Source organism: Erythranthe guttata, chromosome 8 (assembly GCF_056151865.1).
Source record: "Erythranthe guttata isolate IM_541 chromosome 8, IM_541, whole genome shotgun sequence".
NCBI lineage: Eukaryota > Viridiplantae > Streptophyta > Magnoliopsida > Lamiales > Phrymaceae > Erythranthe > Erythranthe guttata.
This window is the reverse complement of record NC_142540.1, coordinates 424,416-451,254: the sequence shown is the minus strand read 5'-3', so window position 1 is coordinate 451,254 and position 26,839 is coordinate 424,416. Positions and strand designations below refer to the sequence as shown.

The 26,839-nt window shown below is 36.2% G+C and overlaps 8 protein-coding genes across 18 annotated transcripts; 5 read left to right on the top strand and 3 right to left on the bottom strand.

Annotated features, from left to right (window-relative positions):
- Positions 1-122: 122 nt before the first annotated feature.
- LOC105969446 (uncharacterized) lies at positions 123-3,616 on the top strand. Of its 5 annotated transcripts, none has more exons than XM_088821446.1 (10): positions 128-294; positions 390-550; positions 640-975; positions 1,256-1,289; positions 1,469-1,684; positions 1,802-1,891; positions 2,395-2,460; positions 2,547-2,638; positions 2,743-2,790; positions 3,133-3,616. In XM_088821446.1, exons 3-10 carry the CDS (start codon positions 641-643, stop codon positions 3,248-3,250), a joined length of 999 nt encoding a protein of 332 aa, XP_088677572.1. In that variant the 5' UTR covers positions 128-294; positions 390-550; position 640; the 3' UTR covers positions 3,251-3,616. The 5 variants fall into 5 exon arrangements, with proteins under 5 accessions (XP_088677570.1, XP_012849658.2, XP_088677572.1 ...); XM_012994210.2 differs by having other exon boundaries at positions 170-294; positions 390-544; XM_088821444.1 differs by lacking the exon at positions 390-550 and having other exon boundaries at positions 123-294.
- Positions 3,617-3,945: 329 nt separating this feature from the next.
- Positions 3,946-6,401, top strand: LOC105969476 (anthranilate phosphoribosyltransferase, chloroplastic). Of its 5 annotated transcripts, none has more exons than XM_012994230.2 (10): positions 3,946-4,302; positions 4,422-4,565; positions 4,690-4,851; positions 4,948-5,031; positions 5,146-5,334; positions 5,459-5,549; positions 5,635-5,694; positions 5,802-5,920; positions 6,012-6,146; positions 6,218-6,401. In XM_012994230.2, the coding sequence occupies exons 1-10, from the start codon at positions 4,105-4,107 to the stop codon at positions 6,254-6,256; spliced, it is 1,221 nt and encodes a 406-aa protein (XP_012849684.2). In that variant the 5' UTR covers positions 3,946-4,104; the 3' UTR covers positions 6,257-6,401. The 5 variants fall into 5 exon arrangements, 3 of the variants coding, with proteins under 3 accessions (XP_012849684.2, XP_012849691.2, XP_088677569.1); XM_012994237.2 differs by having other exon boundaries at positions 3,955-4,302; positions 5,805-5,920; XR_016033029.1 differs by having other exon boundaries at positions 3,991-4,302; positions 5,805-5,920; positions 6,025-6,146.
- Positions 6,402-8,209: 1,808 nt separating this feature from the next.
- LOC105969493 (glutaredoxin) lies at positions 8,210-9,875 on the bottom strand. Its single transcript, XM_012994253.2, has 4 exons — positions 9,671-9,875; positions 9,324-9,412; positions 8,546-8,644; positions 8,210-8,459 (listed from the first exon to the last, which is right to left on the bottom strand). The coding sequence occupies exons 1-4, from the start codon at positions 9,724-9,726 to the stop codon at positions 8,380-8,382; spliced, it is 324 nt and encodes a 107-aa protein (XP_012849707.1). The 5' UTR covers positions 9,727-9,875; the 3' UTR covers positions 8,210-8,379.
- A 61-nt stretch (positions 9,876-9,936) lies between these two features.
- LOC105969464 (polyribonucleotide nucleotidyltransferase) lies at positions 9,937-16,094 on the top strand. Its single transcript, XM_012994219.2, has 17 exons — positions 9,937-10,509; positions 11,160-11,315; positions 11,394-11,564; positions 11,645-11,770; positions 11,852-12,013; positions 12,142-12,261; positions 12,454-12,591; positions 12,682-12,844; positions 13,070-13,195; positions 13,345-13,475; positions 14,010-14,229; positions 14,346-14,429; positions 14,552-14,631; positions 14,790-14,933; positions 15,024-15,342; positions 15,456-15,583; positions 15,690-16,094. The coding sequence occupies exons 1-17, from the start codon at positions 10,180-10,182 to the stop codon at positions 15,789-15,791; spliced, it is 2,700 nt and encodes an 899-aa protein (XP_012849673.2). The 5' UTR covers positions 9,937-10,179; the 3' UTR covers positions 15,792-16,094.
- Positions 16,095-18,216: 2,122 nt separating this feature from the next.
- On the top strand, positions 18,217-21,403 carry LOC105969502 (cysteine-rich receptor-like protein kinase 42). Its single transcript, XM_012994264.2, is given in 7 exon segments — positions 18,217-18,620; positions 18,622-19,207; positions 19,527-19,640; positions 19,762-20,112; positions 20,205-20,439; positions 20,592-20,736; positions 20,816-21,403. Coding segments are annotated over 7 exon segments (1,980 nt in total). The 5' UTR covers positions 18,217-18,467; the 3' UTR covers positions 21,212-21,403.
- Positions 21,404-21,599: 196 nt separating this feature from the next.
- LOC105969531 (Cytochrome c oxidase subunit Vc family protein) lies at positions 21,600-22,419 on the bottom strand. Its single transcript, XM_012994301.2, has 2 exons — positions 22,340-22,419; positions 21,600-22,021 (listed from the first exon to the last, which is right to left on the bottom strand). The coding sequence occupies exon 2, from the start codon at positions 22,013-22,015 to the stop codon at positions 21,830-21,832; it is 186 nt and encodes a 61-aa protein (XP_012849755.2). The 5' UTR covers positions 22,016-22,021; positions 22,340-22,419; the 3' UTR covers positions 21,600-21,829.
- Positions 22,420-22,689: 270 nt separating this feature from the next.
- LOC105969506 (chaperone protein dnaJ C76, chloroplastic) lies at positions 22,690-24,329 on the top strand. The gene is made up of 6 exons (XM_012994270.2): positions 22,690-22,930; positions 23,010-23,181; positions 23,285-23,477; positions 23,568-23,674; positions 23,754-23,958; positions 24,045-24,329. The coding sequence occupies exons 1-6, from the start codon at positions 22,857-22,859 to the stop codon at positions 24,164-24,166; spliced, it is 873 nt and encodes a 290-aa protein (XP_012849724.2). The 5' UTR covers positions 22,690-22,856; the 3' UTR covers positions 24,167-24,329.
- On the bottom strand, positions 24,283-26,160 carry SIRB (sirohydrochlorin ferrochelatase B). Of its 3 annotated transcripts, XM_012994290.2 has the most exons (6): positions 26,037-26,160; positions 25,786-25,871; positions 25,388-25,449; positions 25,116-25,226; positions 24,940-25,032; positions 24,283-24,700 (listed from the first exon to the last, which is right to left on the bottom strand). In XM_012994290.2, exons 1-6 carry the CDS (start codon positions 26,120-26,122, stop codon positions 24,596-24,598), a joined length of 543 nt encoding a protein of 180 aa, XP_012849744.2. In that variant the 5' UTR covers positions 26,123-26,160; the 3' UTR covers positions 24,283-24,595. The 3 variants fall into 3 exon arrangements, 2 of the variants coding, with proteins under 2 accessions (XP_012849744.2, XP_088677568.1); XR_016033028.1 differs by having other exon boundaries at positions 25,374-25,449; positions 25,786-26,160; XM_088821442.1 differs by having other exon boundaries at positions 25,786-26,160.
- Between the last annotated feature and the right edge of the window lie 679 nt (positions 26,161-26,839).

Genomic DNA, 26,839 nt, shown 5'->3' with positions numbered 1-26,839 from the left:
AATTGGATAATAATAATATTATATAATTTTCTCGGAATGAAAGTGATCAACCAACCAATCATATTATATATAATTGCAGAAATAATATATATATATAAATATGAAAATAATGATCTCCATTAGATGCACAGCACGTGTTGCGGTATACAATTCTACTATGGAAAGGAACAAACTCGAATAGAGCAGTCTCCTCTTCTCATTTTATCAAACCCCAATTCTTCGTTTCCAATTTAATTTTATCTCTCTTACTAAATTAATTTTTTCTTCATTTTCGGCATCCTCCGTTTCGATCGTGTAAGTGGCTCTTGTTCTGCAATTTTGGTCGGTTAGTTGATTTTGAATTGTCACCGTTGGTCATAATGCGTTTGATTTTGATTCATGCCTGCCAGATGTTTGTTTTTATGCGTGACTGATTATTTGTTGTTGCCGGAGTTGAATTGATATGTGTGCGTATTGCGATTGTTTGCTCGCTTTCTTTGTGTGAATGCTGCAATTAGGGGAAAAAATGAGTTGCCACTTGCCAAGTTAAATATGATTTTCGTGTGTATGTGTAAGAACTATGAGTTTTTTTCTTTTTTTGTTTGTTTTTATTACATTTAAATTAACTATTTGAGCATTGACATTCGGTGTCTGAAACAGGATGCAGCTGCTCGTGAATGGCGATCCTACTACGTTGAGTTATTGGTTGAATTGGAGAGTGTTTCTGTGTGCAGTATGGGTGTTGACACCTATGGTAATTGCTTCGTTTCTAATATGGAAATACGACCGTTCAGACAATTTAAAAAAATCTGGTGAAGGGAGGAACCAAGACGAGAATTCTAGTTCTTTGAGAAATCAATCCTGGAAACCTTGTCTTAAAGAAGTTCATCCACTTTTCTTGATGTTCTTTCGAATGATTGCTTTTTGTCTGCTTTTGGTTGCTGTGAGTTTCGATGTTGCTATTCATGGATTTGAACTGTTTTACTACTATACCCAGTAAGTTATTCTTCTCCCTTGAGATCCTTGTATATATGTAACTGCTCCCACCTCAACCAGCTGATACAACCATGAACACTCGTTGTTTAACTGATTATCATAGATAAAAATAAATATATCGGCACTACTTCTGAAATAAACAAAGATGAGATTGAATTATCAAAAAGAAATTTATTAGCACTACATGAGTAACATCTTGTTGATTGTCTTGAACTGCAATTTTTTTTTTTTTTTTTTTTTTTTTTTGGTTTTTTAACTTCTTAAATGCACTGTTTTACAGGTGGACTTTTACATTAGTGACCATCTATTTTGGGGTAGGTTTGTAATTTCCGTTCTAACTGAAGTACCGATGAACTAGGTCCATAACAATGGTGTTGCTATCTTGAGCTTTTTATTACTTGCCTGACTTCTTGAAGGCACAACACAAGACTATTCACTCATCAAAATTATTTCATTGGATCTTATGTTTTTTTATTTTTAATTCCTATTGCAGTTTGGATCGTTGCTTTCTATGCATGGATGTTTCCACCATCTCAAAATAAATAACAGCCGTATATCAAAGGATACGGAGCAAGGTTTATACGTCCCCATAGCAAGTGAAGCGGATGGAAACGGAGTGAAATTATTAGAGAAATTTTATCACCCTGGAAAATCCCATGCTTTACTACCAGCTGGGTTTTGGGACAATCTGTTTCAAGCTTTGTTTCAGGCATGTTATTTGATATATTTGTGTCAACAATCTAGTTCATGTACATCATTTGTTTGGTTACACTCGTTTTTTAAATCTTCCAGAATTTAATCATGTTGAGACTTTTTTCATGAGCAGATGACAGCTGGGGCAGTAATTATCACTGACATGGTCTACTGGTGTGTGATATTCCCATTTATAGTACTTAGAGATTACGAGATGAATTTTGTAAGTGTACTTCTCCCGACTACCATTTTACAAGCATGCAGGCTCTGATTTCACAATTGTGACCACATCATAAAAATGCATAATCCTAGTTTCCCCCTGGCTAGAAACATTTTTACTTGCATATATTTTGTAAAAGATTAGGCATATAGATTGATTTATGTGGGGATTTACTTTGTGGCTTTTGTACTTTCTCTTTCAATTCAGACATTGAATTTACGAGTACCGATCTTGCATATTTACGTTTGATTAAAAAATCCCCTCCAAATTCTATGTGCTTTTTCGTTGCCAGTGGCACCTATTATTTTGTGATAACTTCTCACCGTCAAAATAACGGGAGATAATAAATGGAAAAATTGCAAATCCCCAGCATTTTTCTATTATTTTGGTATATTGCACCTCAAGAATCGAAATACTCAGCTCACACGTATATAGTCGTTGCATTTTTCTATTAGTTTCAATCATCTCTTCAACTTAAGAAAAATATTTCTGCTTCGCTTGATTAGCTGACAGTTGTTACACACACACTTAACGCCATCTTGCTCCTCGGGGATACAGCTTTAAATAGTCTGGTGAGCTTACTGCATATAACCTACGTTCTTCTGTAATCTGTATGAATAATCTATGGTTTAAAATAACATTGACATATTCAATTCAGGAATTCCAATGGTTCGGGATTTCTTACTTCATCATGTTAACGGGTATCTATGTCATCTTCCAGTGGATTGTTCATGCATGCGTTGCAATGTGGTAACTTTTATTATTATTTTTATTTTTATTTTTTTATGTGGGAATTATTTAGTATTTGAAAGAAATGTTGTTGATGATTTACTGGACATTGCCTTTTGATTTAGGTGGCCATATCCTTTTCTTGATCTGTCAGCACCTCATGCTCCACTGTGGTAAGTTTCTTATTTGTTAATCAGCCCAAAATCAGTCTAATCGGAATTTTTGGAAATTAAAATTGGATCAGGATTTGGAATCTCGTACCGATCCAAAAAGTTACAGAAAAAAAATCAGAATTTCGATATGAAAGAAATTGTTGTAAAACTGGAAAATTTCGGACTGCAACCGACGGAAATCGGAAAATTCCGTTCCAATTTCCATCCCCATCTGTAACTTATAAAGAGAATGAATATAAAACAAAAGAAGCCCTCCAAAATAATACATTTATTTTTTTATGTATCGTTTACTCCTCGTTTTCGTTGATTTATCTGAACAACTTGTTTGGTCTATTTATCCAGGTATTTGGTGGTAGCAGCAATGCATGTACCATGCTACGGTATATTCCTATTGGTTTTCAAAGTAAAACATTTCTTATTTTCGAGATGGTTCCCTCACTCGTATCAATGTCGCCCGTAACATACATTTCTATTTTCTTGTATACAAACCATCAACAAAATTTCGTCTCGTGACCACATATCTAATATATGTGGGTCAACGACATATCGGGATATATTATTTTTGTGACAATGGAGCTATTTGGAGAAGAGGAACATGCCTTTCTGCTTCAGGGATTCATCTTTACATTTTGTGCCTACAGAAATGTACAAGAGGCAACTATGAAAAGAGGATGGCATCAAAATTCTGGAATCTTCAAGGATTTCGTTCGAATTATTATTCCTGAAATAAGAAACTTCTATGCATATTGATTCATAATCTCGAATTCGATTGAATTCCGCTGTACTCTCGAACAACATTTTTAGCAAAAAAATCATTCTTGAGTAACAGGGAAAGAAATGATCGGTAAAAACATCATGGTTAAGACTTGAGATTTAAGAAAAAAATAAAGCTAAAAGATTAGGGCTCGTTTGGCTAAATTTATTTTAAAGAGCTGGTAAACCCTTATGTACGAGAAGATTTACGTGGAAGGTATTAATATAAGAATCCGGGTTAAATGGTTTCAAAATCACACCACACTAATTAGTTGAGTTTTGTGATCATGAATTTCAAATTTTCGTAGACTTTTAATTCAATTTAATTTAATTTAATTTAATTTACACGTGTCATCACCATGACAATCACCAACCAGTTTAAATGTTCATACCAACCAAAGTAATGCACCTGATGAGAATCTGACACTCATTTAATGCATGCTAAAAAAGCCATCTCCATTGTCAAACCATTTGATTTCTCATTTCAGTACTCAAATAAAGCAGTAAACACACAACAATTCTTGTAGGAATAAATAAATAAAATAGTGAAAAAAAGAAATTATGGATGTGTTGATGAAAAATGTAATTGTTTCTTCTTCCCCATTTCATCCCATATTCAAGAAATCCAATTTCTCTTATCAGGTTCAGAATTTTTCTTCCTTAACTCCAATCAAAAGACATTCAATTCTCACTAAATCCTTTCTCCAAACTGATTCTTGCCGCCCTCCTCTTCATCTACCCATCTTTTCCCCCATGGAGGTAAAACTTTAAACCCTTGTGTGTGTGTGTGTGTGTAAACTACAGTCATATTCATATTCAAGATTGATTTTTTTTTTCTTTTGTAATTCTCTTTAATTAATTTTCTGAATTTTTGTTAGTTGATGGAATGTTTGCTGAATAAAGAGGATTTGAGTGAAGAGGAAGCAGAGGGATCACTTGATTTCTTGCTAAGTGATTGCAGCCAATCTTTAATCAGTGCTTTTCTTGTTCTCCTTAGAGCCAAAGGCGAAACCTTTGAAGAAGTAATTGCATTTTCATTTTCATTTTTATTTTATTTCTCAATAAAATAAAATTTGTACATGTTTTTTGATGATTGTTTATTATTTTATTTTTTTGGGTTTTTGTTGTGTGCATGGCAAAATTTAGATTGTGGGTTTGGCTAGGGGTATGATAAAATGCTGCAAAAAAGTCGAGGGTTTGGAAAATGCGGTGGATATAGTAGGCACCGGTGGTGACGGTGCAAACACGGTGAATATCTCCACAGGCGCTGCGATTCTCGCAGCCGCCTGCGGTGCTAGAGTTGCTAAAGTGAGTTGACAACTTTGATACAAAATTGAACATATTTGTAATTTTTTGGATATTAGTGTGGGAAAAAAGTCGATTTTGCCCCTTTGTTTGTTTCAGCAAGGGAATAGATCGAGTTCGTCCGCTTGTGGAAGCGCGGATGTTCTAGAAGCATTAGGCGTTGCCATTGATGTCGAGCCTCAGGTTAGTACGTTCTTGAATTCTCAATGCTTATTTTGAAAAAAAATACACTTAATATTAGTTGATTTCGCCGTTTAAAAATCACTATTTTTTTTTTCGTATGTTGTTTCAAATTAGGGAGTAAAGACATGTGTGGAACAAGTGGGAATCGGATTTATGATGTCACCGAATTATCACCCGGCGATGAAAACATTTGCCCCTGTAAGAAGAAAGCTTCGAGTGAAGACTGTATTTAACATCCTCGGTCCAATGTTAAATCCCGCACGAGTTCCGTTTTCCGTGGTTGGTGTCTACAAAGAAGACATGGTAATTAAGTTGGCGACTAGTTCGTAAATATATTATTTTTTTGTCTTAATCCAATTATACTATTAGAAATGTCGTTATTACATATGCTCTTGGTTGTAATTAAGTAGTGTTGTAAATTGGATAGGTGAGTAAGATGGCTAAAGCACTGCAAAGATATGGAATGAAACGAGCGTTGGTTGTTCACTCTGAGGGGTTGGATGAAATGAGTCCACTCGGTAATTAAGATTATATTCCTTCTCTCTAGTTTTATTTCGGTTCTTCTTGTTTCTTATGAGATAAAAGATTTTGATATTTTATCAGGCCCTGGTGTGGTTCTCGATATTACCCCTGAAAAGATCGAGAAATTCTCTTTCGACCCATGTAAGTACTTCGTCTTTCTTTTAAGCGCACACACACACACACACACACACACACACACATTATGTTGATTGCTCGTGTAGAAACGGAAAATTGGTGGTGTATTGCAGTAGATTTCGGTATTCCTCGATGCACGTTAGAAGATTTGAAAGGGGGAGGCCCGGAATATAACGCTGAGGTCTTAAGGCGTGTGCTTGCTGGCGAAAAGGGTGCTATTGCAGATGCACTTGTACGTTTAATTTTTAAATGTTACGTTTCTACTGAATTATGTGTGTAGTGGAAATTAGTTAATTACGAAAACGCCATCCATACGTTTTCAGGTGTTAAATGCAGGTGCAGCATTGTTTGTTAGTGGGCATGTTTCAAACTTAGCTGAAGGTATAGCAGTGGCACGTTCAACACATCGATCGGGAAAAGCCCTGGATACTCTCGACCGTTGGATTACTGTCTCGAACGTAAGTATTTTGGCGTTGCTAATTTTTTTTAGTTATTTTATTTCCTCTTATAATTTATTTAATTGCTACAGAATGTGAGTGCACCTACGGTCGTTCCTGCCTGCTCGTAGACAGTATTATACTATTATATGTGCAGCAACAAAGTTCAATCTTCACTTCTTTTTTTTGAGAAATTGTTAAGTTTGAAACGAGGTGTAATAAATGTTTCCGTCATTTCGGATTGAATGGAGAACCGATAATTTGATTTTGCCAAAACATATAAACGCGTACACAGCAGCAATATGTCTAGAGAAATCTTGCATGCAGCAAATGCAAACTAACTAGTACAAGAAAGAAATTAAACCGACGAAAAAAAAAACGACAGCAAGGTAAACTAATTAGGGGATGGGGTGAACCATGTTGGTGTCGGATCAATTTTTTTCATGTCTAGGGGATCACGCGGATAGTAGCACGATGAGAAAGTCCTTTGTCGATAATTAAAGATGCCTAAATCGTGACCACCGTATAATCCTAAATCTTGTTCATAAGGATCTGGAGTGAGTTCCTTTGGGTCGGTGAAATAGATGGAATTCGGCTCCACACCCTTCTGTTCATCTTCGACGACGACTCCGTGGCCTGTTGAACCAATGAAGAACGCCATTCCATCCAACTCACCGTTCATGTACCTAAGCTCTCCTTTTTTCGGGTCGTCAACGATTAATTCGTGAACGTCAAAACCGATAGTCAAGTACAGAGCATCTTCGTTCTTGAAATAATCAAGAGGGCCATCATTGTTTTCAAGAGTGCCGATTTCTTTCATTACGTTACGCCTCACAAGAAAAAGCCGATCGGACCGCTCCGCAAACACAAGGCATTTGAATGAGCTGCAAAAGTCTTTCTTCAACGAATACTCAAGGTCCGATCGGATGGTCCAAGGGTAGTTATCGTCATCGAAGTCCATGTCTTCGTCTGCCGTCTTCCAATTCATTTTAGGGTTAGCAATATCCGCAAGATCCCAGCTCTCGAAGTTGTCGAACTTGTCGCGCAGAATAATTTCTTTCTCCTAGTGGAATACACAAAGTCCTCGTAAAACCTTGGAACCCTAGTGTTGTCACTACATCGTCCAAAGAATTCCTCGTTGATCCGGTCGTTCTCGTGAAAGAGATCGCCGATGGGAGTCCACTCGTTACCGAGTCCGGGGCAGCAAAAGGCAAGCCTATCATCCGGACCGAAAGACATAATTGCCCGACATTCGTTTTCGTCGTCGGGAGAGCATGAAAGGATGACCTTCTTGGGACGGTTCAATTCAAATATGGAAATAAAGTCGGTGCAAGTGGGAATAGACGAGGTTTCGATGGAAGGTAGATTTACGGAACGATGAGAGAGGGGATTGTGGAGTAACAAATTGTGCTTATACAAAGCTAGCCAACCATGCCACTAACCCCCCTTTTTTCGATATCTCATCTTTTGCTATTTTTTCGACAGTTTTATCAGCAACGCTGAAAAAGTTGTAGAACATGTTGACGTCATCTTCAACGCTGTCTTTAATCTTCAGCCATGGCGCAGTTGCAGTTACAGTTACAGTTGCAGTTGATGATGATGATGATGATATTTGTCGGACGGCTGGCCGAGTACAATTCCAATTACGACGAATCCAACGGTTGAGTATCAAAGACACCATTTTTATTTTCTGAAAAAATGTTTTATGTTTTTTGACAAAAAAAAAAAAGAAAGCAAAGCGACAGCTTGCAATACCAGAATTCAGAAAGAAAGAACAAGTGAGAAATGAAATTAGGGTTTGAAAGCAAAGGGTGGGTAATTGTGGAGCTGGTAAAACGGGCCAATATTACTTGGGCCAATAAAGTGGGTTTTTACAGCAGTGACTTTTCTTTTTTCCGGCTATTTTCTTGGAGAGGATTTAGCTTTGATAACCTTGATCAATAATACCATTTCTATTCATCCAAATCATATCATAAACAACACAACTGAAAAATGAGAGGGGAGTAAAACCCGATTACGTGTAATAAATGTTTTACTTCATTTCGGATTCAATGGAGATTATACATATATAAGTTTGAAAAGTATTTCGAACCGATTTTTTATTTTGTCAAAACATATAAACGCGTACAAATGTAAAATGCAGTTCAGATAGTAATAATGCAGGAGGCATAACAACCTAAGTAACACAATACTTGGACTTCATTATTGTAGAGCATTCAAATTTATTTAACGATATACTGATTCGTCGACTAGTCTAAGCAGAAGACTTGGCGACTGCTCCAGCTTCGGTGAGCAACGGAACAAGCTTTCCTTGTTTGTGCAGTGCAGTTGTAGCTGCAAAATATTTATTTTATTTATTTATTTATTGAAGGAAGTACGGAAATTCATAAATAAATATATGACGAATTCGAAATACATACCATCACAACCACCAATGTGCTTCCCACTGATGAACACATTCGGCACAGTGCGTTGACCGGTCAACTGAGCCAGAGCAGATTGTAGTTCAGCTCCATCACCTTCATATTTATGAAAATAGATGCCAATTATAGATTATGTAATCCTTCATTTCACAAACTAGTATTGTATTTTTCGAAGGAAATACAAGAAGACGATTTTTTGAAAGACTGAATATCAGAAAGTGAGTCAAAATACGAATCCTTCGTCACACACCAATAAGATACAGTGCTATGGTAGAGAAATTTGCAATGCGAATTAAGTTAGGACAATTCGATGCTACATACGGTAAAGCACATCGGGTAGTTCACCATTTCTATACACACGAAAACACACACACACACACACACCCATCTTGGTGTGTGTGATTTTGCCTGGTGTAAGCATAGATTTCCCCATTGTACTGAAACTCTTTAAGTTAAAATTAGATATGAATCTTTGAAAATCTGCGGAGCAGATTTCCCCAATTTCATGTGTAATTAATTTGTGGATCCCAACAAACTGTCATTCCAAAGATAAAACTAAATACTGATTTTTTGAATGAGTGGGGCTTAATTCATGGATCTGGACGCAATTTCGTTCCAAATTCAAAATGCCACAAACGATGCAGAAAACGTGGAAAAAAGTGGCCGACGGAAAATCCTTTCTAATTTTCAATTGGAAATGACAAAACTCACAGAAAAATATACGCGAGAGAGAGAGAGAGAGAGAGAGAGAGAGAGAGAGAGAGAGAGAGCAAACCCTCGGTATCCAATTCAATGGCCTTGAAGGAGGCGCCGAGCTCTGTCAGCAATTTCTTCACACTCACGCAGAACGGACAGTAGGTTTTGCTGCCACCACCAAACAACACATAAAAAAAGCATATTTTAATTAGTAAAATCAAACAATATTCAACATAAATTCATCATCTAATTTTACTTAAAAGGAATCACCGGCAATAATAGTATCCGATCAACTATCGCCTAGGGTAAAATTTCAGCTCCAATTTCACACCTACTACCACACACACACACACACACACACACACACACACACACACACACACACACATATACACACACGGTGAGAGAGAGAGAGAGATAGAGGACCTGAAAACGACGACGGAGTTTGTAGAAACGATTTCCTTTGCCTTGGGGAGCGCCATTGAAATCAATTATTGAACTCGGAATTGAATTGAAATGGGAACAAAATCACAACTGTGGTGGTAGAAATTGGTGTGTATTATTTATAATAATTGAAATATTCGGATGGATATGAAGTCAATGGCGTGAAAAGTAAGTTCACCGGCCCATTAATATAAAAGGAAAGCCCGGCCCACTATCCATTAATAAATGGTCCCAATTTTCTGGGCACTAAAATGCCAATTTGCATTTGCCTGGTCAGAAGATATTTTATTATTATAGGGTCCTAAAACATAAATTTATTAGTTATTAGTCCCTAAACTATAATTTATTCGGTGCTATAAACAGTAAAATTCATTCTGTAAAAACTTTTAACCCAAAAAATGACAGCGCGATGCATCTGATCCCAACCTCAATTCTAAAACCCCGACACTGTTAAACCCTAAACCCCAGCGTCTCTCTCTCTCTCTCTACCCATGGCACCGGTGGTCGGTAAAGCCAATCCTTTCCTCGCAAGCTTGCTATGGCGCCGGATAAAACTCCGATCAATCGTCGGCGGTCGCTTGTTCCACTCACCCGCACAATTACCGGCCGGCGACCCCGAAGCTGCTACAATGGCCGGAAAGAAATTTCTGGAGACGTTCACCGAAGAGTTCGAAATCGGATCGCGAAAAATGTCGCTGGAAACTGGTAAAATAGCGCGATTTGCCAATGGCTCGGTGGTTTTAGCCATGGAAGAGACAAAAGTGCTGTCCACAGTTACCTCAGCTAAGAGTGATGGCAGTCGGGATTTCTTGCCCCTCACTGTACGTTTTTTTTTTTTTTTTTTTTTGTAAATTTATATTACAATGCATTAATTTCCGTATTTATTTTATGTTGGTGTCATCTGCTCAGTTGATTATGGTAGCACTGGTGTTTATTATTCATTTTGGAATACAAATTTATTGGAATAGTGTTTTTTTATGTTTAGAACGTCTGGTGTTGAATTTCGGAGTCTCAACCTGAGCAAGTTTGCTGCTGAAATACGAGTTTGGATTTTATCTGCACATCTTGAGGGTTCTGTTATGTATATACAAGTTTGTAATGAGTTAAATCTGAGAATAGGAAACAGGGACATAAAACTTTCATTTCCGATTTCCTTCAAATGATAATTATGCCCGTCAATTTTGTGTGTGCATTTGTTATCTTGCTCAATTGAATTCAGTTGTGAGGCATCGCCGCTATTCACTTTCCCTATTAGTTTTGTTAGTGCTTGTTTTTTCATGTGAAAGTAGAAACTTCAGCTGAGGAAATATTTTTTTCCTCTAACTAGTGTTCGAACGTCAAACTTATCTCTCTTCATATAGATTTGTTAAATATGAAATCACCTTTTCTTGCGAGTCATGTCAGTTCGTGACTATAATAATTTTTGGTTGTTCCTTGTAAAATGAATGGAGTAATTTTGGGTTGTTGCAAGGTTGACTATCAAGAGAAACAATTTGCTCAGGGCGTGATACCAAACACATTTATGCGGAGGGAGGGTGCTCCAAAAGAGCGTGAACTCTTATGTGGTCGTATCATTGATCGGCCCATAAGACCTCTTTTTCCTGCTGGATTTTACCATGATGTCCAGGTATGATTGTACTGCACAATATTTAAATAATTATGTAAAATCTAGTAAGTTGTTTCTGAGCTTAGTGCTTATTTCTAGGTCATGGCAAGTGTCCTATCATCTGATGGGAAGCAAGATCCGGATGTTCTAGCAGCCAATGCCACATCAGCTGCGCTAATGTTATCTGATATTCCATGGGGTGGTCCCATTGGAGTAGTACGTATAGGCAGGATTTGTGGTCAATTTATTGTGAATCCTAGCATGGATGAGGTATTTCAAATGCTAATTTATGTTAATGAAAACACTTTTTTTTAAATGATGTGCTTATAGTTCTAATTGATTTTTTGCAGTTGAGTTTGAGTGACCTTAACCTCGTTTATGCATGCACAAATGACAAGACTTTGATGATAGACGTGCATGCACGTGAGGTATCCGAAAAGGACCTAGAAGCTGCACTAAGATTGGCACATCCAGAAGTAAGTTTTTGCTATATATGTTCATTTCATTAATACATCAATTACTTTAGAATGCTAATCTTTGATTCTTTGATTCTCTAGGCAGTTAAATATATTGAGCCTCAAATGAGGCTCGCAGCCAAAGCTGGTAAGAAAAAGAAGGAATATACACTTTCTATGGTATCTAAGGAAACCTATGAGAAAGTTAGGAATTTGGCTGAATCTCCCATTAGAGATGTGTTTACAGACCCAACATATGGCAAGGTATATACCATACAAAAATTCTTGTATCTCTGTAACATCTCTGTAACTTGTTATGCCATTGCATAATCTTAATGTCAAATGACTTTTTATTCCTCCGGATGTAATACGTTTTGTGTGTGTGCATGCAGTTTGAAAGGGGAGAAGCATTGGATAACATTACCAAGGATATTAAAAAAATATTGGAGGAAGAAAGTGATGAAGAAGGCCTCAAGTTTTTACCCAAAACAGTAGACACTGTACGGAAAAAGGTACCCTCATATATTCTGTGTCAAGATGCAAATATCTCTCCTGACCAATTTCCTTATAGAAGCGAGGAACTGTATACCTAAAAATACACATTTTTGTGTAAATGTTTCAAAGATTCAAGTATTCGGCGCTACCGAAAAAAAAATGATTGCTCAAAAATGATATTGACTATTTTAATTTTCTGCCCATGTCAGGTTGTACGAGGAAGGATAATAGGGGAAGGACTCAGAGTAGATGGGAGGCGTCTAGATGAGGTCAGACCTGTGCACTGTGAAGCTGGAAATTTGCCTGTACTACACGGTTCATCACTCTTTTCTCGTGGAGATACGCAGGTCAGAAGATACATGATTATATCCAATATTTTACACTCTTTTAGAGTCTTTTTTCTTACTGTTTAGGGGTAATGTATTTGTTTTTTATAGGTTCTTTGTACGGTAACCCTCGGAGCACCTGGAGAAGCACAGCGTCTAGATTCACTGGTTGGTCCTTCATCGAAGAGATTTATGCTGCACTATAGTTTTCCACCATTTTCAATCAATGAAGTTGGTAAAAAAGTTGGCCTCAATAGACGAGAAGTTGGGCATGGTAAGCTACTTACATTTCTATATTTGTTTTTCGCACATGCTTGTCTATTCTAAAAAATATCACCATTTATTTGGAAAAACAGAAAAACAACTTGAAAAAAAATCTCTCTGTTAACTTTCTTTTGGTATTCCCCTGATGACTGGAATGAAATGTAATCAGCTTTCGTTCTAGTCTCCTATTTTTCAAATGCTAATCAATGGCTGACTTTTTTTATCACATTTATAGGTACCCTTGCTGAGAAAGCTCTAGTTGCCGTATTACCTCCTGAAGAAGATTTTCCTTATACTGTTCGTGTCAATTCAGAAGTCATGGCATCTGATGGATCGACATCGATGGCATCGGTTTGTGCAGGTTATTACTGGGCATATCCTGCAGATATATATATATATATATATATATATATATATATATATATATATATATATATATATATATATATATTGTGTTTATTTCGTATAATGATTTTATTGACAATGACATAAGGTGCATTATTTTTGTAGGGAGCATGGCTTTGATGGATGCTGGGATTCCTTTGAGAGAGCACGTAGCAGGTTTGTCGGTGGGACTTGTTAGCGAAACCGACCCGTCCACTGGTGAAATCACGGACTACCGAATAGTAACCGATATCCTGGTAAGGAACACTCCAATCACAATTTGAGTTTTATAACAGTGACTCCTTTCTTGAAACTTCTCGAAGTAGATCTCTTCAAAACAACATTTAACTCCACGAGCATTCTTCATTGTGAGCTATCATAAAGTTTGCAATTCACATACAAAGCTTATCTATATAATTTTGGAAACTAGTGTTGACTGATCAGAAATCAATAGTTATTAAATGTGATTGGTATTTCTCGTCCGGACATTGTGTTAAAACAAATAGTGATTACATATCAATTCCAGTTGAGATTAACACCATGTAAGCAAAGCCTAAAAGACCATGGCTTTGGCTAGAGTTTCCACATGGCTTTCTTTAAATACGATCGATTATCTATAAAAATGGATGTGGAGCAGCACAACCTCAATTTGTTCTTAGGCTGGTATTTAGACAGTTTTGGTGATTATGAATCATACGCGTTTTATTTTTGGTTCTGATTATAGATTTAATTTGAATTTATATGTTCTATTTCATTTTGTTTATTTTGATAGTTTTTTTTGTTTTTGGTAGGGTTTGGAAGATCATCTAGGGGATATGGACTTCAAAATTGCTGGAACTCGAAACGGAGTTACAGCAATTCAGTTGGATATAAAGCCTGCAGGTATCCCTTTAGATATTATATGCGAGTCTTTAGAACCTGCATATAAAGGCCGCCTTCAAATCCTTGATCACATGGAGCGAGAGATAAATGTACCGCGCACCCAAGATGGTAGAAACTCTCCACGGATATGTAAGCGTGTCACTCGTGCATCTTTTTTTCTTCTTCTTATTTTCCCCTCTTTACCGATGTGAACATCATTTTATGGTTGTTTGTAATCCATTTACTGATACGACCAAATGATGCAGTGAACTTGAAGTACAGCAATGATGCTATCCGCCGCTTAATTGGTCCTTTGGGTGCGTTGAAGAGAAAAATTGAAGAAGAAACAGGTTTTTATTGCTCTTTTTTTGTTATGTGATTTTTGTATTCTTGCTAATACCCACTGAAGAAGTTGGTCTCATGTGAAAATCTTAGATAAATCAAGCGTTCTGACACCTTATTTATGTTGCAGGTGGAAGGATCTCGGTGAATGATGGTTCTCTTACAATAGTGGCTAAAAATCAATCAGTATTGGATAAACTGCTGGAAAAGGTGATTGTTTTCTGCTCTTTCAGTGCATTTGGTTCATGCAAACTGTTGTTTAACTGTAAAAGAATTGAGGAAGACTAATTTGTCACTGCCTAGTTTAATCCCTTTTGACAAGAGTTTCGAAGTTTTAATAGTTATAATACGGAAATTGTTATTTTCAGATTGATTTCATAGTGGGTCGTGAGATTGAAAAGGGGGGTGTGTATAAAGGCGTTGTATCTTCAATCAAGGAATACGGTGCCTTTGTGGAGTTCAATGGGGGCCAACAAGGCCTCCTCCACATTTCCGAGTTATCCCACGAACCGGTTTGTATATTTAATTTTGATTACAATATTCTTGTAGTAGAGTTTTATCATAGTTTGTGATTTCTTACAAGAGATTTTGAATTCGAACAGGTCTCCCGAGTCTCTGATGTACTGTCAGTCGGGCAAGTAGTAAATTTAATGTGCATTGGGTTAGATGTACGTGGCAATATTAATTTATCTCTCAAAGCCACTTTGCCTGGAGGAGGATCAAAAACATATTCCGCTATAAAGGAACAAACACCTATGAAGTCGAAGCCTGTTAACAATGTACAAGAAAAGCAGGAGAAGGAGAAGAAGGATGATAAGTCTACCAGTGGTAGTGTGGATGGCTTATCACCGATTGTGATTAGAAGTGCTGCTGAGTGTGACGAAGAAGAAAAATCTGCTGGTCTACGTAAAACCCCTAAAGGTAGTGCTTAGTTGATAGTCATGACCTTAATTTGTGATTAGTAAATAATAGTTGATCTTTTTGGTATTTGCCAAAGAATATTCGAGTCTGAACAAAAACATGTGAATCTGCAGCTAAGTCTCGTATAGATGCGAAGACATTGAAAATTGGAATGGAATTGACTGGTAAAGTTCATCAGATTCGCGCGCACGGGCTTGTCCTTGATTTGGGTGGTGATCTTCGTGGAATGTACCGGTTTGAGGTAAATCACACCTCCCCGTTATTCTAATGATTTGTTTATTTATTTGATTTTATTTTTGCCATTGATTGCTGATTAGCGCAATTTTGATTTAATTTCTGCGATGCAGAATGGTTCGAAACGAGACTTTGAGGTTGGTGATGAAATGCGTCTAAAGTGCGATAGTTTCTCCACCAAAGGGGTACCCGTCATGTCTTTGGTACAGCAGTAGAAAAGAAAGCCTTGGCTTAAACGCCGTATTGGAACTAGTACAATTTTTTTTGTGGGGAACTCGAAATTTTGACATGAAGGACAGATGATGGTAAGGAGATGAAAATTGACGGATGAGCACAATGAGATCCGTGAATATATAAGCGAGCAACGATTTTTGAGCGGTTAGGTAGAATATTCGTCTATGTGGAAGTGTAGTGTAACTTATGGCTCCTGATTTTATGTATATTGTTTGCTTGCTTCATTTTTGAAGTGCAGGAGTAGTCGAATTATGGCAGATGGGTAATTTTATTTATATTTTTTCTGGGTAATAGTTCTCACTTATATTCTCATAAAAACTCAACTACTAAATTTGTACATATTGGAGTCTTCCACTTATTTATTTGATCTGATAAGCACTTTAGAGTTGACGAAATTGTTACCACGTTGACCAACTACAGCCGTTTGTTTTGAAAAAAAATACTTCAACTGTGCTGTCTCTTGTAAGAGGTCATTTTCAGTGATCCACAGGAAGGGGCAACTAAAACAAATCCCAAATTTTTCTCACTTCAATACCTCCAAGTTTAAAACCATACCATTTTTTATAGAAGTTTTTACAACTTTTTCTTAGTTTAAAACTATAAATAAAAAAAATTGTTAGCAAAGTACAAAAACGCCCTTCATCAACCAAAATACAATTTATACAAACAAATTTTTTATTCCTCACTTCAATACCAAGGAAAAAAAGAAAAACAAATCCTCTCTTCTTCTTCCCAAACTCAAATCCCTTAAACCCTATCTTCTTCATCTTCTTAAATCCTCCAAAACATCTCCAAATTCAAAAAATCAAAACCTCACAAAACTTGTAAAATGGAGTTATAAGACAATAATATGGTAGTACATATGGAAAGAGAACCCATTAAGTTATGTATCCATGTTTTTTTTTTGAGCTTCGAAGTCGATTTTGAAGTTTTTTTTTTTTGAAACCCGCCGGCAATTTTCGACACATACAGGTCGATTTTTGGGTCAATTTTCGACATCAACGTGTCGAAAAATATAAAAAAAAAAAAAAAAAAAACAAATTTCGACACATACCTGTCGAAATTTGGAGAATTTTCGACAGTTATGTGTCGAAAAACACTATTGGTAAAAAAAAAAAAATTTTTTTTTTTTTTTTTTGTGTGTTTTTCGACACATACCTGTCGAAACTTCTCCAAATTTCGACAGGTATGTGTCGAAATTTATTTTATTATTTTTTTTTCTAAATATATTTTTCGACACGTTGGTGTCGAAAATTGACCAAAAAATTGCCGGCGGGTTTCAAAAAAAAAAAACTTCAAAATCGACTTCGAAGCTCAAAAAAGACATCGATACTTACCTTAATGTGTTCTCCTTCCATATATACTACCATATTATTGTCTTATAACTCCATTTTATAAGTTTTGTGAGGTTTTAATTTATTTAGTTTTGAGATTTTTTAGAAGGGTTTGTTGTGAGGAAGAAGAAGGAAGAGGTTAAGGAATTTGTGAAGAAGATGGGTTTGAGGGATTTTGTGTGTTTGTATTGAAGAAAGAAAAATGAAATTTTTAATATTTGTATAATATTTATTTTCATTGAAGGTATTTATGTCATTACTTATTTATTATTCAACTTTTATTTTTTTGGTATTGAAGTGAGAAAAACTTGTTGATAGCCCCTCAATTCTGAATTCTAAATTTTCAATAATTAAATATTTTTTTTTTAATTAAGATTAATAAATCAAAGAAGCTTGTTAAAGTAAGATCTTATTTTTAATTTTAATTAAACCAATTTTTTTTTTCTAATTGATTTTATCTTCTGAAATTATTAAGAAATTTGTTCATCGGACTGATTTAATCTTCCTTATCTATATTGTCTTCAAGACAAATCAAACTTCATATTCTAGTCTTTGTATATATAATATATAGGGTAAATTACGGTCATTCCCTTATGTAAGGTAAATTATGAAAAAAATTATTCATTGTTCGGGTAATTATAACCACTCTTTCGACTATGAATCTTCTTACACGTTCACTTTGCGGTGTCAAATTTAGTGGAATTTTCTATATTATATAGAATATTCTCCAATGTATACCCGTTTTACCCCATTTGACTACATATTTTGAAACAAGATGATCATAAGATCTGTCTCGTGACTTATAAATATCAGATTGTGCTGCATCAGAAACTGTATTTTTTACACAAGACGAGTACAAAATAGAGAACATTCCACGTAAAATCTAGATGATTTCTTGAATTTGACGTGTAAAAAGATTTATAATTGAAAAGTTGTTGTAATTACCAAAACATGAGAAGGTTTTTTAACTCGGTGACCGTAATTTATCCTATAATATAGCATACCATACCATATACATACATGTATGTATATGTAACTTATAGATATGTACTAGTGATGATTATTGTTGGGAGTATTAGTATTAAATAGATTGAGAAGAGTGAGAACACTGACTTGTGTTTGTCCCTACAACTACCAAATTCTGTTGAAAACTCTTTTCTCCATTTTTTTTTTCTAAACAAAGAAAAGAATTGACAACTAGTGAAGAACAACTTCTTCTTCTTTTCTCCATTTACATTATTAATTCCTATCAATCATCAAATCCATAAATCCAATAAACTTTTTTCACATGCATTTATCATCTTCAAATTTCCTCAATCCGCCATGGATCACGCTTTTCATCTTCTTCATCACGGCCCTAATATTATTCCCACTTTCTCTCTCCGATCCGAGAATTTCGGAAGCCGGCCTCTTCTGCGGCCAATCACGGCCGCCGCCGAACTCAAGCTACATCCCTCTATTCGTCAACGCGATGGAGGTTCTCTCCCAGCAGGTCACCGCCAACGATTGGGGTCACTACGCCGTCAATTCGACTAACATCTCCGTCTACAATCTAGCCCAGTGCTACGGCGATCTGTCTCACAACGACTGCCTCCTCTGCTACGCCGCCAGCCGCACGCGCCTCCCGCGGTGCCTCCCCGCCGTCTCCGGACGCATTTTCCTCGACGGCTGCTTCCTCCGCTACGACAGCTACGCCTTCTTCAACGAGAGCGCCGACGCCGTTCTGGACACCGTGAACTGCAATAGCTCGGTCGGGGTTGGCGGCGGCATCGTCGATTTGGAGTTCGGGAAGAACGTCGGGGAGCTGATCGATAACGTCACGGCGAGTGCGGTCGCGAGTGGGGCGTACGCGGTGCAGGGGAGTAAGGGCGTGTTTGGATTGGCCGAGTGTTGGAATACTGTGAGCAGAGAGGGGTGTAGGGCGTGTTTGGCTAAGGCGAACAGAGAAATTAGGGCGTGTTTGCCTAACAAGGAAGGTAGAGCTTTGAATACTGGCTGCTACTTGAGATACTCCACTGAGAAATTCTTCTCCAATCAATCTCATGATTCAAACCACAATTCTGGTCAGTTTTTTTTTCTTTTTTCTTTTTTTTTTTTTTAAATTTAATTTCTATTTTCCTTTTTTCTTTTCAAAATTTAATTATCTTCTTTGTTTAATTAATTAAATTTAATGGATGCCCCTTTTGTTACCAATTAATTAATAATAATTTGTCATGATCATGGCTTGTTAGATACGTGTATCGTTTTTGAATTAAACATTTATTATTATACATGTATGGTGGTAGCTATTCAAGTTTGGTTTTCTTGACTTTTTGGTAGTTGAAACTTTTGATTTTTATTTATTTTAAAGTTTAATAATTTTTGTTTATTCTGATTTTTCAGGGGTGTCAAGAACAGGGGCAACTTTGGCAATCGTTTTGTCTGTGGTAGCTTTCTGTATGCTCTGTTTCTTTGCTGGTTATGCAGCCTATGGAAGATGGAGAAAACGAAGACAAGGTACTTGACGGGGGCCATGGCCCCCCGCTGCTTCTCGAAAATCTAGTATTTTATATAGAGATTTTTTCGAGTGAAAAAAAAAAGCTTCTCACATTACTAATATTGTATCCATGCAATGCAGCACGTGATAATCTGGGCCAAATATCGTACTCCTACAACAAATCAAACTTAAATTTCAAATACGAAACTTTGGAGAAGGCGACGAATTACTTCGATGATTCAAGAAAAGTAGGGCAAGGAGGAGCAGGTTCTGTGTACAGAGGAACGCTGTCAAACGGTAAAACAGTAGCTGTAAAAAGATTATTCTTCAGCACAAGACAATGGGTGGATGAATTCTTCAATGAAGTAAATCTCATTAGTGGAATTGACCACAATAACCTTGTCAAGCTTCTTGGCTGCAGCATTGAAGGCCCTGAAAGCCTTCTTGTTTATGAATTTATACCCAACAAAAGCCTCGAACAATACCTCTTCGGTCGGTCTTATTATCTTCTTTTTTTCTCTTTCTTTTTTCGGCCTAGTAAATGTTCCAAAGTTGAGATTTTTACGTTTTTTTTTCTCGTACAGATAAGAACAAGGTTAAAATATTGACCTGGAAAGAACGGCAGAATATAATCGTTGGAATAGCTGAAGGGCTCGATTTTCTTCATACAGGGTGTAACATGAGAATAATCCACAGGGATATCAAGAGCAGTAATGTTCTGCTTGACGAGAATCTTGATCCGAAGATAGCCGATTTCGGTCTTGCCAGATGTTTTGCGGCTGATCAAACTCATCTCAGCACAGGAATTGCAGGCACATTGTAAGTATATATATATATATATATATATATATATATATATATATATATATATATATATATATATATATATATATATATATATATATATATACACACACATATATATTCAATTATAGAAATGTAATAATACATGATCTTGTTTGATGGAACAGAGGATACATGGCACCCGAATACCTAGTAAAAGGACAGCTCACCGAAAAGGCAGATGTTTATAGCTTCGGTGTGCTGGTTCTTGAAATTGTCACAGGAAGAAAGAGCAATGCCTTTGTGGAAGATTCTGGATCTCTTCTACAAACAGTAAGGAATTTCTTTTTCTTGTAACCCTTAATTTGAATTTTTTTTATTTTTTATCTTACCATTTATTGGATTGTTTAAGGTTTGGAAGCTCTTCAAGAAGGATAGATTGACAGAATCAGTTGATCCTTGTCTGAAAGGAGATTTTCCAGCAACAGAAACAACGAAAGTACTAAGAATCGGGCTTTTATGCGCACAGGCATCTGTAGCTCTTAGACCGTCAATGGCTGAAGTTGTTCGAATGCTTAGAGACGAAAACTATGAAATCCCGGAACCAAGACAGCCCCCGTTTATCAACACAACTGCCCTTTCGGGCAGCTCTGCCAGGTCATCGTACAGCATTAACAGCTCAACAACATCGAATGCTGTAATAAAACAAGGAGCAGCATCCTCCTATCCTTCCACCGAAACCGAGTCTTTCAGTGTTCAGAGCTCCGATGGACATTCCAGAAGTGAAGAGCTCAGGATAAACAGTTGAAAATTGAACTTCATATATCTACATATACATATATATACAAATGTATACATACATACATACTGTTTTATGTATCCTGCTTGTCAAAATGAAGAAACCTTGTACCTAGATTTTTGTCAAAGAGTGCAATAGTCATTGAGTAGGTAATGTGGGCCCCATTACCTTTATTATGAAGAGAAATACATTCTTTTTCCATGAATTTTTGCCAACAGCTCATTCTTTAATTTTCAATGCTCATTCATCTAATACTACTTCAATAAAGTATGCCACCCCTTGTAATTATGACAGGAGATAAGCCATAATTGAAGGAGGATCCACATACATTAATTGAAAGAAACTTGTAGCTGAATTTGCATGTGAACTTTATAAATCTAAAGAGAAACAAAACACGTGGAAACACAATCGCGATATAAAATACTACCGGGACCGCTATAGTGTAGTGCAGAACAAGCATATAATACGAGAGCCGAAGATTCAAAATTTTGACGATCGTATTGCAGAATTTAAGCTCTCGAGTTTTGTCACGTATTATTTAGAACACGGGGCAACGATTATTTTCACATTCTTAAAGTACTAAAAGGTGCATAGATAGATATATAAATATGTTCATAAGGTTCGAGACTACTCATCTTCTCTAACGACAGTGATTTCGCCTTTGTCGAGAAGATCGTAAAACTCCTTAGTTCTTCTCTGGTTGTTCCAATGGTGCGTTTTCCAGAAGCCTCCGGCGACGAGGCCAAGACCGATTCCGATTAGTATCTCCTTCACAACACTTGGTCCCTTGTAAACTACATGTACACCACCCATCTTATCCTATATATATATATATATATATATATATATATATCAAATACAAACAATAATCATTAATTAATTGAAAAATCAAGCAAATAAAATAAATCTATCATAAACAGAGGAGGTCTGAAAATTTTTAGGGAGCAAGCGAATTACAATAATCGAAGTCGGAATATCATACGAATTGAAAATTCAATTCCAACAGTCGAATCACCTAATTAACGAAAAAGATAACTCGTAGAGATAATAAAACATTAAAATTATTTAAAAAAAAAAAAATTAAATCGGTTGAGAAAAAGAAAACTACAGTCGAAATTAAACAGAAAAATGCTGTACCTTTCGATCGTAAAGTTTTTGAGCTAGTAATCAGATTTGGAAGATCAACCCCAAAGCAAATGTATCCCGAAAATACAAAGGTAAAAGGGAAAGATTCCATGCGCACACGTGTATCTTAACAATGGTACTCCTCCACTGTGGAACGAATCCTGCGCCGATGTCATATATCAACGTTTGACCGCTCTCCGGTCAAACATTTTAATTTCGGCTATTTGATTCGGGCCATAATAGTATTGGACTTTTTCGGTTCGGGCCTCGCTTGATTTAGGTCCATCATACAAAAATTTAAATCGTGCTTTTGAAACAGCGTTTTTAATATAATACAAGACAAACGCCTCAAGTTGAAGTGTAAACAAAGAAAGCGACACTACAGAAATATCTCTGCATTGCAGCCAAGTCCACTATTTAAAATGCAGTCTTTCTTTACTACAAGAATCTAGTAGCAAATAGCACACCAATAATTAATTAATTAATTACTGGAATTATAATTATTAGTTAGAGAAGAAGAAGAAGAAAAATGGTGGCCTCTTTATCATCTCATCTGCAAATAATTAATCCACACTTCAATTTCAACAAGTCCATGCTGTCAAGGTAAGATCATATGCAGTACTAATTTCCCAATTTATTTCTTTTTTGACTTAAAATAAATTATATGGTCGGAATTGAGCAGAAGGCAGAATTCAGTTTCGGTCCGATGTAGTAAGAAGAATTTATTAGGAGGAGAAAGCAAAAATAACTACTACGAATTGCTCGGAGTTTCTACGGATGCGAGTCCTCAAGAAATCAAGGATGCTTATCGAAAACTGCAGAAAATATACCATCCAGATATTGCAGGCGAAAAGGTAATCAAATCATCATCAATACATCGTAATCTATTTAATCTCGAAATTTTATTTCGGAATAGTTTATGTTAATACATAACATGCAAGTAAAAAAAAAATTCAGGGTCACGAGAGTACGTTGATGTTGAACAAAGTGTACGAGGTTTTGATGAAAGATGATCTGCGAAAAGAGTACGATTCGTCGATTGGAAGAATTAGTGTTGGGGTGGTTGGGAAAGAAGTCGAAGCCTTTGGCAGCACGTGGAATGGGGCGCTTAGACCTCATGCTCTATTCGTCGATGAAAATGCTTGTATAGGTAATAATAATAATAATAATCATTAGTATTATTACCTATTTAACACTTCTCAAACCATGCTTACATTTATATAAATATATGTATGTATAGGTTGCAGACAATGTGTGGAGCAGGCAGGGAACACATTCATGATGGACGAAGCTTTTGGAACTGCGCGTGTCAAAGTTCAATACGGCGACAATGACGAAAAAATAGAGGTAAATTTCCGACATATTGTTTTTTAAGTTTTTCTTTAAGGAACAGTTAAACGATGTTTTGTATCAAACGAACGAACAGGTATCGGTTGATTCGTGTCCGGTAAACTGCATACATTGGGTCGATAAAGAAGACTTAGCTGTACTCGAGCACCTAATCAAGCCTCAACCGAAAGTGGGCTACGGTATATATGGGCAAGGTTGGGAAAGACCTGCGAATGTGTTCATGGCTGCTAAATCCTTCAAAAAAGAATCAATCCCGAAACAAGAAAACCAACGGAAATACGGTAGTTGTATCTTTTATACATGTGCTGCTTCTGTTTTAATTTAAGCATGTTGTTTTATGTTGTAATAAAAGATATGAAAAATGCAGCACAATCGGCTGAGGAAGAAACTCCTGCTCAGGCGAAGGCGCGTGAAAATGCGTACCGGGAACTGAAGAAGGGAAGCTTCGACAGAATTTGGAGCTGGATGAAGAAAATAACTGGCCAATGAGCAAATAAGTGCAGATGATTTAAGTTTTTATACAGTTAAATGTGTATATAAATCGATCTTCAGATGCAGCTCCTGTACGAGATATCAGAAACCGTATATATGTATATGTATATAACTAGAAAGCTTTTACTACGTTCGTTTCAATCAAATGGATGTTTTACAATTCATTGGAATGACAACATCGTACAAGTTTGAATTTCACGATACCTCGTGAAATTTGGAGAAAATAAAACAACAGTTGCCTATGATTTTCTCTTCGACTAGGAAAAGAAATGTCATAATGAAGAAAATTTGATCTGTCGGAGTACATGAAAAATACAGACCAAAAAGCAAAAACTACACATTTTATTGGGTTGAGTTGAAATATCGACTTAATTAAGATACCTTCATTTCCAATTGCTCAAATCGCTGAGCTGACATTTCGCAGCGCTAATTATAGAGTTGGCATTTTCCGGTTCCAGAACATACCGAGCACTCATCTACTTCGCCGGCAACGTGGCTCAAGCAATAATTTATTCTGTCGTTCACCACATCCTGTAGTATCATTTGATAAATTGTTAGCAGCCTCGTAAATCAATTTATGACTAAGTGGATTATTTACGAGTAAAATTCCAAAAAGCTTTAATTATTATGATATTTTATTCTGGAGTAATAACACGAAAAGGGACATCTGATATTTTTATCCACCACCGAAAATCGCTTTAATCTTACTTACGGAAAAAAAAAACAATAAAGCTAGAAAGTAAAGCGAAAATGGTGTGATAAACACGTACCACGAGCTTTTCGTGCAGACCAAGAGGGGCAGTAACGACATACGACACCCCTGGATGGTCCTTTGCAGCTTCTGCTGTTAGAGAAGGAATGTCCTGTCGAATTACTCAAATTCAGTTTCAATTCAGTTAAAATATATATAAATTTGTAAGCGAAGATTTCGTATATAATGTTTTACCTGGTGCCAATGTCTTCCAGGAAACAAGAAAAACGGGCTAACTATAACGCGTTTTGCACCTTGTTGAACACATGAATTGAAAGCATCTCTGATAGATGGCTCAGCCAATTCCTAGTTAAATAGAAAAAAACTAGGAGGAATCAACTTCCATATCCAGATTCTTTTTTATTATTTATTATTATTTATTAAATCAACTGGACAATAACAGCTTTGATTACAAAACCATTGATTTAAAATAAGAGATACATTTGATCATACGTGTGATTGAATACCATATGAGCAGGCTCCACGATAGGATATTTGGTTCTCTCTCTGAACATGGCCACAAACTCATCTGAAACAAACGTTATATACGAATTTGTAAGAACAAATTATCGAGGCGTATATCACATTAAGCTAGTTACAGCAATTACGTAAATCGGTTAAACCACATGTAATCGCCATTTTTGTTTCTGAACTATCTTTAATTGCAGAAAGTGTCAAATACTACTCAATACAACAATTAATTTACTGCTTCTAGAATATCATGACTTGACAATGGTGGTTGAATCTCAAATAACAAAACAAAAAAAAAAAAAAAAAATCATTTCACCAAGTTTTCACAATTCACGAATGCCAAATAGAAAATCAATCATAATAATTATAGTTTTTGAAAAAAAATTAAGCTTACTTAGCATAAGATTGGACTCCTTGCGGCGGGAGCCATGGTCAACGATGATGACGCCATCACCTACATCAACCCCATTTTGCGCCTTCCTGAAGCCACCCCCATTTGCGGAGGCCAGACACAATCTCGAAGGTGAATATTTACTTTTCGAGGGGTCTCGATGCAATTTCACAAATTGATGAATTGCAAAATTAGGGCTTCTCGAAGTTCCTATTCTAGTTGGAAGGTTTGACTCTGAAACAGAGTGAAAATACCTGCTCAAACTCAGTGAAGAAGAAGATGCCTCCATTTTTGCTTTCTCCACCTCTTCAATTCTAAGATATTCGTCACTGTAATCCATCCATCTTTTTAGCTTATATATAATCTTTAAACTGTATTAAAAAATGCGGAAAATAATAGTTTTGGTCCCTGATTTTTGGACTAATTTCACATTTGGTCCCCAATTTTCACAAAAACACATTTGAACCCTCATGTTTCAAAAATTCAGCACTTTTAATCATTTTCGACAATTTTCCGTTAGTAATGACTGAATGAAGGATGTTCCAATCACCGCCTTAGCTGATGAAGTAGCGGTAAATTGACGAAAATGACCAAAATTGTTAAACTATTGAAACATAAGGGACCAAATATGTTTTTTGTGAACATTGAGGACCAAATGTGAAATCAGTACAAACTTGAGGGGTGGAAACTGTAATTTCCCTTTAAAAAAATATATTATCTTTAAATTATAGTGGGCCGTAGTATTAATTCAGTGGGTCTCTAGATAATCCAATTTCAATGTGTTTAATGGGCCAAAGGCCCATATTTAGAAGCCCGATAGAACCCAATAGCCAAATTAGTGTAGGCCTAATTCTACAACGATTAACTCCAATTAAATATTTAAACATAATTAAGCAAATTCTTTAAAATTAATTATTTTCCAAATTTTGTCGGACTAACATGCTGACAAAAAATTATTACCTATAATATGAATGGTATCTCCGACAGAAAAAAAGTATATTATATATAATTTTCGGACATTGACATTCTTCTTAATTCTTATTACAAAATTTGTCAT

Bases quoted from the DNA above. Each gene is read 5' to 3' on its own strand.
- LOC105969446 (XM_088821444.1), top strand. From the start codon at position 641: ATGCAGCTGCTCGTGAATGGCGATCCTACTACGTTGAGTTATTGGTTG. The intron at 1,290-1,468 runs GTAGGTTTGTAA...TTCCTATTGCAG, and splicing joins TAGTGACCATCTATTTTGGG to TTTGGATCGTTGCTTTCTAT. The intron at 2,461-2,546 runs GTGAGCTTACTG...TATTCAATTCAG, and splicing joins ATACAGCTTTAAATAGTCTG to GAATTCCAATGGTTCGGGAT.
- LOC105969476 (XM_012994230.2), top strand. From the start codon at position 4,105: ATGGATGTGTTGATGAAAAATGTAATTGTTTCTTCTTCCCCATTTCAT. The intron at 4,852-4,947 runs GTGAGTTGACAA...TGTTTGTTTCAG, and splicing joins GCGGTGCTAGAGTTGCTAAA to CAAGGGAATAGATCGAGTTC. The intron at 5,550-5,634 runs GTAATTAAGATT...ATATTTTATCAG, and splicing joins GGATGAAATGAGTCCACTCG to GCCCTGGTGTGGTTCTCGAT.
- LOC105969493 (XM_012994253.2), bottom strand. From the start codon at position 9,726: ATGGCGCTCCCCAAGGCAAAGGAAATCGTTTCTACAAACTCCGTCGTC. The intron at 8,645-9,323 runs GTTTGCTCTCTC...ATAAATATGAAG, and splicing joins CATTGAATTGGATACCGAGG to GTGATGGAGCTGAACTACAA. The intron at 8,460-8,545 runs GTATGTATTTCG...AATATTTTGCAG, and splicing joins GCACATTGGTGGTTGTGATG to CTACAACTGCACTGCACAAA.
- LOC105969464 (XM_012994219.2), top strand. From the start codon at position 10,180: ATGGCACCGGTGGTCGGTAAAGCCAATCCTTTCCTCGCAAGCTTGCTA. The intron at 11,316-11,393 runs GTATGATTGTAC...GCTTATTTCTAG, and splicing joins GATTTTACCATGATGTCCAG to GTCATGGCAAGTGTCCTATC. The intron at 11,565-11,644 runs GTATTTCAAATG...GATTTTTTGCAG, and splicing joins TGAATCCTAGCATGGATGAG to TTGAGTTTGAGTGACCTTAA.
- LOC105969531 (XM_012994301.2), bottom strand. From the start codon at position 22,015: ATGGGTGGTGTACATGTAGTTTACAAGGGACCAAGTGTTGTGAAGGAG.
- LOC105969506 (XM_012994270.2), top strand. From the start codon at position 22,857: ATGGTGGCCTCTTTATCATCTCATCTGCAAATAATTAATCCACACTTC. The intron at 22,931-23,009 runs GTAAGATCATAT...GGAATTGAGCAG, and splicing joins AACAAGTCCATGCTGTCAAG to AAGGCAGAATTCAGTTTCGG. The intron at 23,478-23,567 runs GTAATAATAATA...ATGTATGTATAG, and splicing joins CGATGAAAATGCTTGTATAG to GTTGCAGACAATGTGTGGAG.
- SIRB (XM_088821442.1), bottom strand. From the start codon at position 26,122: ATGGATTACAGTGACGAATATCTTAGAATTGAAGAGGTGGAGAAAGCA. The intron at 25,227-25,387 runs GTATTCAATCAC...CTATTTAACTAG, and splicing joins TCGTGGAGCCTGCTCATATG to GAATTGGCTGAGCCATCTAT. The intron at 24,701-24,939 runs GTACGTGTTTAT...ATGATACTACAG, and splicing joins GTCTGCACGAAAAGCTCGTG to GATGTGGTGAACGACAGAAT.